Consider the following 12894-nt stretch of genomic DNA (forward strand, 5'->3'; position numbering starts at 1 on the left):
AGGCCTGGGTGGGTGGAGGGGCCAGACTTGTACCCTCATACAGGTGCAGAGAGAAGCTCAGGCCTTCTTCCCTCCCCGATCCCAGAGACAGATGGGCAAGAGCTCAGGCATGTTCGTAACTAAAAATTTATTGAGGGAAACAAAACCAGTGCTGCAAATGGGACAGAAAGGAGAGACAGGTCTCCCACCCACCCAGTCATTGGCCTTCATCCAGGGGAGAGGGTCTCAAAGGAGAGGCTGGGACCCTGTACCCCAAAGAGCCAGTCTTCTGAGGCCCTGAACCACTGGTGGCTCTCCTCCACAGTACCCCCTCCTTCTGGTATAATCCTGGGCCTCAGGGAGGGTACAGCTTCACTCCTGTCCTCTGGACAGGCTGTACAGTCCAGACAGGGAGCTCTGGGGGATTCCCCCTCGGGTCCCATCAAAATTTGCTCCTGGCTCCTCAAAGCCCTGTCTTCCTCCAAGTTCCTCTCACCCCAGGCCCTGGCTTGGGAGAACCCATTCCCAGTAGGAAGCCTCTGAGTGAGGCGCTGGACACAGGTGCCAGCTAAAGACGCAACAAAAACCTCAAAGGCCAAAAGGCCCCTGTGTCAACTTCTGCTAGGGCAAAGCTAGAAACGGTGCAAGCTCCAGGCTAGGCAATGCCCCTCTCAGGCACTGGCCCATCTTACCCTCAGGTGGTACTGCAGGAGCCTGGAAGTTTCTCAGAGCGCAGCGGCCTGAGAAAAGTGGTTTGGGCAGGAACGCTTTATTAGGTTCCTGCCACAGAGAAGGACGAGGTACCAGAGGAGGAAAATTCAGAGGGGGATCCCCCATGGCAAGGACCCGGCGTGAAGAATTTGAGGGGATCAGGGAGGTGAGAGGCATCACCAGAAAGGGAAGGGGGGCAAGGGGAGGATTCAGGAGAGAGAGAGGGAGAAGAGAGGAGGGGGAACTGAGAAAAGTGTGAAGAAATTTCATGAAATGGGAACTAGAGCAAAAGGAAGGCCAATGAGCGAGAGGGAGCAGGCAAAGGCCACCCAGGAAGCATGAGCCTGAGCCCAGATGTCCCTTCCCTCTAGACCCATGACCATCCAAGGGGAAATGAGTGGCAAAGTGTAATGGACCCAGATGGATAAGGGCAGGAAGAGGAGCAGGGTGGGTGTGTGTTTAGGATCGGGGGTAGGAAAGGTGGGGCCTAGGGCTGCTGTTTGGGATCTAGCGTTCAGAACCCAACCTGGGTCCACGGGGAAATCCAGGCCTCCGAGAGAGACGCGCACCTGGGGACTCTCTTCACGGCATGACCAAAGCCTCTTGGGACGCATTCAGGACAGGGGTCTGAACATTTGAAGGGACCCGTCATTTCACCTGCACCTGATGGAAATGCAACCCCTACCCTATCTCCAGCTGAGAAAGTGGCTGAGTCCCCGCGCTGAGAAGGCCTTCCCCGAGCCTTTGAACTAGTCAGGAGGAGGGAGAAAGGCTGAGACCGTGGGTGGCCGATCTGGCTCACCCACCTGCTGTCACTGCAGCCAGACACCTCCCTGCTAAATCTTGGCAGCCCAGGAGGCTCCCAGCAGCTTCCGCCCGACCCTCAGGAGGGGCTCTGTGAGGAGCAGCTCCCCCACAGCACGGCCACGGCGTGGGTTGGAAGAGGATGGTTTATTGTCTGGGTGGATTGGTGGCTCAGGCACGTGGGCATCTTCGTTGCTACACTGGGCGCCTGGTGGCCTCTCAGGAATGGTTCCGGGGGGGACCCCGATGCGGCCCCCTCAGCCCACCTGGGCCCACGTGAGGAAGGCTGGGATGTCCCGCACAGGCACATTCCTCGTCAGTGCCTTCACACGCAGGTTGCGGTCATCCGTCAGCAGCACCACCTCCCGCAGTAGCCGGATTGGCTCCTCTGTAGGCACGAGAGAGCAGAAGGACTTCAGTGAGGGCAGGCGGCAGAGGCACATGCTGCCTCTCCTCTCTCTGGGGGTTGGGGTGGGGGTGTGGGGATGTGGTCCTGTAGGGGTCAGGGCTGGTCATTTCCTGGCCCTTCTGTAAGTCTTTCCCTCACGCAATCAGCCGAGGCTACCCTCCCCTATCGGCTTAGAGAGGACCGTGCTGGGCCAGGGCTGGCCTTGTCCTTCAGACCCCCGCCTCCAGCACAGGGCTGTGTTGCCTGGTGCCCAGAGACCTGCCCAAGCCACTTGCCTCCACAGACCCCTCTCCTGGGACGCTGGACTGAGGGGACAGAAGGGGCCCCTTTCCTTCTACTCCTTCCAACTGTATGGCTGGTCCTGGACTCACAATTACTCCTCTCTCTTTGTACATCCTCTCCCTCCAAGGTTAGCAGGCCAATGTTTTAGGTATTAAAAGGCAGAAAGTTCAAGATGGAGTCCACAGTGTATCCAGGCTCCCAGAGGTGAGAAGAGGGGTTAGTTTAGGGGAGCTCTAAGGAAAGGAGGGCCAGGGTCCCTGGCAGAGCTGCGCCGAGGTGGCCCCGAGCTACAGTCCAATGATTTCCTCCATTACATGAAAGTAATCCATGTAAATGGTGAGAACCTTGAACAGTAGAGAAGAGGACAAAGGAAAGGAAAAGTCACAGCCATCCACCCGGCTCTCTCCCTTCGTGTGTCTTGCTCCCGAGGGCATGCTTTTCGATTTCTATACACACGTGTATGAGTACACACACTTGTTACATAAGCTTCTTTCCTACATTATGATCATACTAGCCATATTTACTTTATTCAGATTTTACATATTTTAAAGCTCTATATCAGCACAGGCAGCCTTTGTTCTTTTTAGATGACCTCTTAGCAAGATGTCTTCCACTACCTCTCTTCCCCTAATTCCTCAACCTCTTAATGTACCGGGGAGAAATTAAACCAGGGCCAAGTACCCACGCAAGCGACATCCCACCCCTGGGCAGACCGCTTGGTGGCAGGCCCACCCCTCAGTCCCAGGCTGGGTATTTCCTGACGGAGGTCCGTCTGGCAGACAGTGAGGCACAGGAAATGTCCTGCGGGGCTTGCTGACTGCGGGGGGGCTGGCGGGGCTGGGCAATTGCAAATGTCCAGGTCAGACCTGAGCGGTTTTAGGCTCGCCAGCTCCAGGCAGGGAGGCTGAGAACTGGCTGTCAGCCTGGGAGGAGTTTGGGGGAAGAGGGAGGAGGAGGCTGACGCCGCCGCTGGTGAGCAGAGGGGAGAGGTAGAAGGAGGAGGGGTGGGAGGTGAGGGGCTGCGGTGGGCAGACAGGGAGAGGATGGCAGCCGAGCAGACAGGATGCACGGAGCCGGAGCCAGCTCCACTGCCTGGGCCTGGGCCTGGGCCCTCTGGCGTGGTGGTGCTGGGCTGTGCTATGTGGGGTTCCCGGCTGGCTGCTCAAGGCAGCCCCGCCGCTCCTGCCCTGGGGCTCGGACCAAGAGAGTCCCAGGCCTTAGGTCAGTTGACTAAGGCCCTGCATTGCTGGCAGGGGTCTGCAGGGGTTTCTGTGGATACTTTCAGACATTTTTAACAATAAACATCCTCTGTTTTGACACTGGTAACTTCACTTTGTTAGAAACCAGAGACTGTCATCTTGTCAGGCCCCATCCGCCATAATCCACATGATTTTAAAATTCAACATCGTTTACATATAAACATTTAGTGACGGTTTCTCTGTGAATCTGACAAGTTAATCTGCTAAGAATTCACACTGACAAATGGGGTTTGATTACACTAGCCGTTGCTGATGTAATTCTGATAGGGGCGGTCCCCAGGATGGCAATGGGTTCCTGTAGGCTGTTTGGGGTGAAGTGGGGGGTGGTGGTGGTGGAGAGACTAGTGAGGCGAGAGCCAAAATGTGTCTCTGCTGAGAAAGAAACAGCTCTGCGGCTGGGTGGGGCCGCAGCAGGACCCGCACTACACTTGCCAAGAAGGCCTGCAGTCCTGCCTGCCTCTCTCTCAGAAGGTGCCCTCTAGGAAGCTGCCTGGGAGCGGAGCACACGCTCCCTGACTGGTTCAGCCGGTGTGGCTCTGAGGGACAGAACGTATGAGCCACATGGCGGGACCCCCACGAAGAACACTGGGTTCATTACCAGCTCCTGGTGCAGAGACTCTGGCAGGAGCGGCGGGGGGGAAGACAGTGCCCCGACTAGTCTGAAAGCCAGGGCTAGGACACTGAGCAGGGAAGGGAGATAGGTGACCACAGCTAAAGGAAAAGAACAAGACGTAGTCCCCTATACGTAGAGAGAGACCCAGTGGTAAGGATGACCGAGTCTGTGGATGACACGGAGCTAGGACATCCTAGGAAGAAACAGCAGAGTCGTGGGAGCCAGGAGCAGAAAACACCTGAGCCTGGCGGGCTCTGAGGGGCCACGTGCGAAAGCATTCTGGGTTGAGGATGAGGCACTCAAGCCCCTGGAAGAGAGGCCCAGGGTGGGCCTTTGGGCTAAAAGACAGGACTCCGATCACCAAAAAGGGCTTGAAAACTGGGCTGAAGGCTTGGTCCCCATGCTGTCACCTGCCCACAAAGTGTGGCATTATATGACGCAGAGACAGGAAGAGAAGGCCCACTATTCGCTGGGGAAGTACCTCCGCCACCGGCCTGACAGAGGGCAAATATTCAGGGATGAACTGAGAGTGTGAGCACGGCCACAAAAGGGAGGTGGGCCCCAGGGACCACTGGGGACTGTCCTCTCAGAGCTACAGAGGGCTGGGTTTGGAGACCATGGCCAGAATAAGCTACTCTGAATCATAAAGACATTCTTGCTGTCAGAGAACTCACTGAGGACCCAAGAAAGGAAATAGATCCCTGCTGAGTGGGAAAGCTCACTGCCTAGAGCCTGGCTTCCTGGGCTAGGTCCACCCCTAGTCGTCCCAGCGTCCACCTGGGAGTGGGGGGAAGCTGTCACAGGGAAGCTGGATTTCCAGAGGCTGGCCTGAGGCTTGCATCAAACCTGACCTAGGCTTCTTCAAACTTCCCAGACCTAGGGCTGAGGACGGTAGGGCGTGGGGGTGGATGATCCTGAGGCGGAGGCAAAGCTGTACCTTTGTTGGTGGGCATGAAGTCCTTGGCCTTGTCTTTACAGTAGTGGAGGCAGCAGGAGAGGATCAGGTCATCGTTATTACCCTGGAGGAAGAAAGTGTGAGAAGTGCCACTGGGCAGGAGGGGGCGCCATTCGGAGGCGGCACAGGTATACTTTTGCCTCTGGGGTCCTAGGGAATATCACATCCCAGAGTCCCTCCCAGACATGTTTTGGCCCTGCCTGGTTGGCTCCAACTGTGCCAAGAATGAGCTACGGGACACAGAACTGCCCTTCCTGGGCCTCGATGGTGGCTGTCCTGCTCAGCTGCCTAAGCTGCCTGAGCTGCCCGACTTCCTAGAGACCCTGTTCTGAGGTTGTCTGTGGGCTCTCCCTTTCTGCCACAGGTCTTACCAGTTGGCCAGTAATGTCCTCGCTGCGGAAGGCGATGGATTCAAGTTCATTGCCACGGCTGGTCAGGGCCCGTAGGCAAGAGTCTCGACTCTCAAATCGCCGCTCGAGGAACTCGATGGACTTCCGGGCCTTTTCCTGTACCACACGGGCATAGCCCCCAGCCCGGTGGTCTGTCTCCTGCCCCTTGGCTAGGCCGTCCAGCTCATTGATCACTGTGAGGGGACAAAGTCCCACAAGGTTATCAGCCCCTCTGGCTCACTTTCCCAGTCAGCCCCTTCCCAGACCATAGAATCCATCTCGCCCAAAGGAGTCTTCCAGTGATGCTAGGAGAGCTTGGGAGGCAAGAAGTATCCCAGACTTTGCACAGAATTCTATCTTTCCCCACCCTCCTCCAAGAAAGAACTTACATGGGTTTTCTGGAGCTGCTGTATTCAGAAGAAACCTGGCCCCTCCATCACATTCCTTAGTTATAGGATCAAATTGAAAGAGTTTCTCAAGAGAAGCAAGGGTAGCTGCTATAGGGCAAGAGGCACCCCCTGCCCCCAAATCAACCTGGGCCCCCAACCACAGCAGCTCACAAGGGGCAAAGTTCTATGCCCTATCCCCTGGCACAGTGCGGGCAGGTCACCAAGTGGGAAGTGACAGTCATGGCCTTCCTTGCAAGCGACGTGGTATTCCCTCAAACCATGCCCTTGGCACATACACTCCGCTGATACTGCACGTGTTTGTGTGTGTGTGTGTGTGTGTGTGTGTGTGTGTGTCTGCCTGCCTGCCTGCCTATGTGTCTGGGACACGGCTTCATTTTCTGGTGAAGATTCTTTCCAAAATTCCAGCCAAAAGCCTGAGGTCAAGTGGGAAATATGCACTCCTTGGGGGCTCCGGGAGAGTTTGGGGTCTGAGGCCTCTCCTCAGTGCAATGATTCATGGCTCGAGGAGTCGGTGTGAGCATGCTGTTCCATGGGGAGCCTGGCACTCACTGTCTGCGTATTCAGAGACACTTTCTGGAAAGGGCCCACGTGGGAACACACATACACACACACACACACACGTACACACACAATGCCCATGCTGTCAGCAACCTGAGGCCGCTGCATGTCCACACAATGTATGGTTCAGGCTGGGAAGTAGTGGTGGACGGGGGGATGGTACAGCAAACAGAACATCAAACACGCAAAACTGGTATTCCATCCCAAAATCTCCTTCCTGCTTCCAAACTAAACAGGCTTCAAAGGGGAAGCTTGTTTGTGCTTCTGCACCAGGCGGGGCTTCTCAATGCTAGGGTCAGGCCTAAGGAGCAGGAGCAGGTTAAAGAGCACAAGAAACAAGCAGGGAAAGCTGTCGGCTTAACCCTTTGTGCTCTGGTCACAGAGCGGGAATCCACCGAGGGAGCCTCACTGAACAGGAGTCTCCTTACAGCTCCTGAGACTCGAGGGCCCTGCCCAGCCGAAGGAGGTTCAACGAGGCTGGCCCACACTGCTGCAGGGGGGCTGCAGTCTCCCAGCACTCATGGGGTGGGTCTTCTCCTGTGGATCTTCTCATAGATTTGCTCCCTTCCTACAGTATCTGGCTTTCCCTACTGAACCACAAGCTCCTCAAGGCCAAGGGCTTGCAGCTCTGCCTCCCAGGAGGTCCCTCAGGGACAAGGAACTTGAGCACAGCAAGGGGCACAAATGGTGCCCGTGACCCAGACCCCTGCTAGCCTCAGACAGTGCTTGAGGCTCCTTCCAAGTCTTAGGGGGCCCGAGATGTCAGCACCCTCTCTCAGTTATACCATTTCCTGACCATTAGCAAAAAAGTGACCACTCACTCAGTTTCTTGCCCCTAAACCTCTCCTGGGTAGGAAAGCACGCAGACACAGTATCCTGAGCGCTGCCCCGCCCCGCCCCAGGACACTGTGAGGGAAGAGGGAAAGCTGGGACAACTTGACGGCCTTGCTGCTCTACTTTTGAAGAACAGACAGCCTTCCCTTAGGTCTAAAGGCTTGGCTTTAAGAGGTTCTGGCCAGGCCACATGGGGAGGGGGAAGGAAGACAGGGAGGGTGGAGGCGGGACGAGGGCTGCTTCAGTGCCAACATTCTCAGGTGGTGCTAACGTGTTTCCCACAACCCCCCAGGGTTCTATAGCCTCTGCAGGGGCGGATGTTTCCTGCCCTTTGTTTCCACCCTCATCTGGCACTAAGACACTTGGGACTAGGAGGGGAGGCCCAATGGAACATCTTGGCATGGATGTCAGAGGTGGCTTGGCAGGCAGACTGCCAGTCTGGCAGCTTTTCCAGAGGACAAGGATCACGAACTGGCTCCTGAGAAGGGGACACTGAAAAGCCAGTCACCTCCCAGGCCCTCTCCCTCCACAGGATGGCCATCAGCTATATGAGCTCTATTGGTGATATCAGGAGCCCAGAGCCCACAGCCCATCCTCGGGCTGACCCACCACAGAGCCCCAAGAACTAAGACAGTCCCTAGACAGTCCCCTGGAGACAGCCCAGCTGGGCTCTTCTGGCCTGAGGGTGGACGCAAGCTAGCTGGGTCCTGAGATGCTGACCCTGCACCAGCACTAGTGACCAGACAGCGGTAAGGGCCCAAGTGGCAGGAATCCACAGGCATGAGCCAAGGGCTTGCTCTGGAGGGTTTCCGTCAGCCTGGCCTTAGGGTGACACCGGCCAGAAGAATGCTACCTCGAACCAACAGAATGATCATGAAAAGCTACAAGACAATCAGACCAAAGGCATCTAACCACTTCAAAATCCTCCCAGCCTCCCTGCCAGACCACCCAGCAGCACTGCCGTTATCTGCCAGGGCTGAGTGTTTACCAATAACGGGAACCAGCTTTGCTGTTTTACTGCAAGCTTTATAAGGATAAAAACAAGGGCTGGGCTCATGCAGCCTCTGGTTGCCGGGACACAGGAGTCCATTTGCTCAAGCAGTTTAAGCCATGGATCAGCCATAATAATTTGAACTGCTTTGATTATTAAACAATTTTCCTTGCCCCACGCACACCCCACTTCCTTGCAAATCCTGTCACACACACGCCACGGGGCTCCGTCGCCCACGTGGCCCCTGGGCCGTGGGGCATGTGTGTAGAGGGGGCTGCTGCACACGTGTGGGTTGCTCAGGCCTGACTCACCGATGAGGGGCACCACCAGGATGTACTTCCTGCTCTCCAGCAGCCGTGCCAGACTGGCCAGGTGGTCAATGAAGCCGTTGGTGTCTGGTACAAGGAACAAGGGTCTGATCTCGAGCTCCATCTGCCTCATCTGACTCTGGTCCTCCAGGACGGCCTACAGGGACACAGAATGGTGAGTGAGCCACAGTGAGGAGGCAAGTGGGTGGATGAGCCAGGGCCCTGACTACACAGTGTGTCAGCATCCTGTCCCCTGAAACTCTCCCCACTCCAGAGGGACAGCCAGCCCCTGTCAGGCCTGAGGGACGGGCCCAAGGGCTGGGCAAAGTACCGCAATAACAATCAACACAGACTAGATGGTCTGGGGAACGGCGTGTGACTAAAACCCTGCCTTGAACAGAGAGAGCACTGATGGTATTAAAAATTAAAGGTTTCTGAAAGACAGACCCAGGGCTAAAAATCACCATGGGGGAGTCGGCTTCCCTGGATAGGAAAGTGGTTTCACACACATGATTTAGTCAGCATACAGAGGGGGTACTGCTCAGCGCAAACACTTTATATAGAGTGCATTTGTTACCTCGGTTTATTTCACTGGGTCGTCAGAAAACAAAGGTTAAACTCAAAGGCTATGCAAGAACAGTGATGCTGACAATGAGTTATTAATACCCTCAGCAGCAGGGGTCCAGACGGTGTGATGGATTTGGACCCAACTCACATGCTCGCAGAGAGCAACACCCAGGCTGACGGGATGGCCCCCCCAACCCCACCCCCCCCAGCAGCAGTGCTTCTTCAACATTGGTCCTGTGTTCTACCTGTGCTCCTTTGCCGCTGCTCTGCGCAACCTGTAGGATTATTTACATTCCCCACCCCCCCCAATGAAACAAGACTTTAAGGCAACTGTTTTTGGCTTAGCTTTGTCTTAAGTAATGATTATCACGGTATCAAGTTTACTAGTGCAAGCTGTACTTCCACACAAAAAAGCCAACGCGTCTCCTGTACACCTCACGCAGCACCCGTGGTCTGGCCACCATGACTCCAAGAGCACATGGTCTGGGGTTCGTCTGTCTGATGGACGTTGCCATCCTTCAGGGACGCTCCATGCCCATCTGTGAAAGCCTGACTTTCTCAACTCTGACAGAGGCCCGAGTGGCAGCGGCCCTCTGAGATAGGCTCTGGGTCTGTCCCTAAAGAACATGGTAGCTGCTGTGCTGCTTCCTCTTGTGGGGACCATGGCCAAAAAGCAAAATGATTTGCTGGCATCTGCCCAGACGGTGTGCTCCCTGTGTGCAGAGCAGGAGGGTGCGACACAAACCTGGCAGGGACCAGGCTGGCAGGGACCAGGCTGGCAGGGACCAGGCTGGCAGGCCCCAGCCCTGTCCCGCCCTCTCTCATGATCTTCTGCCACACGTCAACCAGAAAGGACACCGACACAGGCTCAGGGCAGGGGGATAGGTGTGCGTGCCAACGGAGACGGGTCCCACACTGCTGGGCCCCGGCCGCCAACAGTCAGGGAGGAAGGTGCTCGGGTTTCACTGGCAACGACAGTAAAACTGAAAGGGCATGCCTCTGAATGCTGGGGGTGGCTTCTCTGTGACCTACTGGGGACCTCTTCCTATGAGTAAGTCGTTGCTGCCACTACCACCACAGCTGGTGGAAGGCACAGGCCACAGGCCACAGGCAGGCATGAGAAACACGGCCGAGAGGCCCAGTCTGACGAAGTCATTCTGCTGCTGTCACCTCAGCGGGGGAAAGCACCCCTGCTGCCGGCAATCTTCCCCGGGGGACTTGGGTGGCAGTCCCTCCCTGTGGGACTACCAATTGCACGATGACACCCAGTCCACTAAACTCCCCTTGTGGCATTTTAAAAACTTTTTATTTTTTCTTCAAATCAAATTGACCCCGGCCACTGTTTAGTGGCTTGGGTGTTCTGTAAGAACCGGCGCTCTCACGGGGGCACCTGGGTGGCTCCGCTGGTTAGGTGTCCCGACTTCAGCTCAGGTCATGAACTCATGGTTCATGGGTTCGAGCCCCATGTTGGGCTCTGTGCAGACGGCTCGGAGCCTGGAGCCTGGTTTGGATTCTGTGTCTCCCTCTCCTGCCCCTCCCCCACTCGTGCCCTCTTTTTCTCTCAAAAAAGAATAAATGTTAAAAAAAAAATTAAAAAGGAAAAAGGAAAAAGAACAGGGGCTCTACTCTTCTTCCTCATGGGGAGCGGCGGCAGTCCAGCTGCTGGTTTCCCCAGGTCTTGCTGTTCTCTATCCAGCTTTTCCACTGCTGGGAACATTCTTCCTGGTATCATAAGCCCCCAAATCTCTGTGTTTCTGGGGGAGAAGGAACAGAACAGCAATGACAATGGCTGGGAGAGGACAGGGGCTCGGGGACCGGTGCACTAGATCTCTGCCACTGCTCCGCCGAGACGCTTCACTTGTTTTCCTAGCTCCAGAAATGGAAGGCCAGCTCTGCTTTGATTCTAAAGAGGAGGACCTGGCTGCCATTCTTCGCCCTGCATGAACACAGGTGAGCTCCTGAGACCCTGAACCATCCCACCTTTGGAGTGCTGGCCTTTTAAGCCAGGTGACCAAGGGAGGCTGGGGGCTGACAGCCTGCTGTGTGTTCTGATGACAGCACAGAAGAAACACCTAGAAGCAGGGTGTAGGGAAGCTCTAACCGTCTGAGTTCTCAAACCTCTGGCTCCGGGCCAGAAAGGTGAACAAAGGCGGTGGGCTCTCAGGGAGGTGGCAACCTCGTTGGTTCCCCAGGGGTGGGGTGGGGTCAAGCTGTAGGAGGGTGGTTGGAGCTGTGCTGCCATCATCCGGTCCCAGGGACGCCCGCAGACAACTTCCCTTAACCTGGCTTTGCCTAGTGAGTCACCACACAACTGCTTCCTGTTCCCCACATGCCCTCACAGAGTCTCAGGAGGTTAAATGAAGCTGCTCCCCCTTCTCCTGGGGTACCTGTGGGCCTCTGGGGGGTGTCATACCTGAGTGATGAGACTGGCCCAGTCCCTTCCAAAAGAATGGCAGACGGATGAGGGACCGGGAGTCTGCAGGCCTTCTTCTGTGGGTGTCTGTGTTTCCGGCCCTCTCTGAGCAGTGCTGTGTGTGTGTGTGTGTGTGTGTGTGTGTGTGTGTGTGTGTGTTTAGCATTTGCCCTCCCAACTTTTCCAGATTTTACCCGTCAGATTCCTGGCAGCTGTGCACGGCGCCTGTGCCGGCCGTCACGTCCCATTCCGATCTCTGGGTCGCACGGTGAGAGAAGGACACAGGATGCGCAGGGAGTGAAAAAGTGATGTCGGTGGGGAGAGTGCCAAGTCCCCACTCACAGCCATGGGACGCTTGGGGAGATGGGGGAAGCAAGCTGCTGTGGAGTTCAGAGGCCGGTAGTGAGATTTATTTTTGTTTGTATGAGTAAAAAGCTGGAGAAGCCTCTGGTGGGGGTGAGGGGGGCTCAACTGGAATGCTGTGATTCAGACAGACTGGCCCTGGCCTGGAGTCAAGTGTGCTGACCCGGAAGGAGAGGTCCACAGGAACCCTTCTCGCTGCAGCTAAGGTTGGGCCACGACGGTCCTTGGAGAATGAACTGGGAACCCAAGGAAAGCATGGACACTTGGAATCACAACGCTGGTAGTAAGGACCAAGTTGTCATCAAGTGTGGAAGGAAAAAAAGAACTCAGTTCTGTTTCTGGAAGGTGCTAAGTAGCCAACTTTCTCTGAAATATGAGGGCATCTTTGAACAAGGCGGTGGGGAACTGGGAAAGAGATAATCCACTGTAACATCTAATGAGGAAGCTAACAGGCTTGGGAGAAGGGCTCTTTATAGATTAAGTTCCTTCTAGACTGTGGGGATGGTTTGGGGATGCTGACCCACTGAAAACTGGGACACTGAGAATTAATAAAGAAAGGTATTGCAATTAGCTCACACAGGAGCTGTGGAACTTGAAGCACCCAGGTCACGAAGCAGAGTCACACTGAGAGAAGGCCTTCTTAAGTCTTCCTTCCGCTTAGGGCTCCACAGGGAGTGTGGCTGCTTCCGTCCCTCTACTGGGTGATGGAATTATTTATCCTTGGGTCTCTCTGGCCAGAGCAATGTGTTCACCAAAAACAAGAAGTTCTGGACCACAGCAAATTTCTATGCTCATTTTGTATGTGAAAGTATCTAGGAAAATGCTTGAAACATGAATTAATACCCTCACAAGTGTCGGTTTCCCTTCCTCCTGCCCAGCTCCATTTTTCACCTTCTATATTATCCAGGAGGGTTACTATCTGGGGAAACCACTCGGGAGCAGAGCTGGAGATGGGGAGGGGAGAGAGAAAGAACTGCTGACTTCTATGATAAGATGATAAGATGATAAGACTCATGGTACTCATATTGTCTGTTTTTTCTTTAATGACA

General features: G+C 55.3%; 1 protein-coding gene across 1 annotated transcript in view; it reads right to left on the reverse strand.

Annotated features, from left to right (window-relative positions):
- Nucleotides 1-110: 110 nt before the first annotated feature.
- SMG6 (SMG6 nonsense mediated mRNA decay factor) overlaps nucleotides 111-12894 on the reverse strand; it is a 229888-nt gene continuing 217104 nt past the window's right edge. Inside the window, exons 16-19 of the mRNA XM_039252642.1 lie at nucleotides 8506-8659; nucleotides 5384-5595; nucleotides 4995-5076; nucleotides 111-1882 (exon numbers count right to left, since the gene is read on the reverse strand). Of these exons, the coding sequence (XP_039108573.1) occupies nucleotides 1752-1882; nucleotides 4995-5076; nucleotides 5384-5595; nucleotides 8506-8659 (579 nt within the window). The 3' untranslated portion in view covers nucleotides 111-1751. The remainder of the gene's footprint in view (nucleotides 1883-4994; nucleotides 5077-5383; nucleotides 5596-8505; nucleotides 8660-12894) is intronic.

This window comes from Hyaena hyaena, unplaced genomic scaffold (genome assembly GCF_003009895.1).
Source record: "Hyaena hyaena isolate Hyena2069 unplaced genomic scaffold, ASM300989v1 scaffold_10, whole genome shotgun sequence".
In the NCBI taxonomy this organism is placed as follows: Eukaryota; Metazoa; Chordata; class Mammalia; order Carnivora; family Hyaenidae; genus Hyaena; species Hyaena hyaena.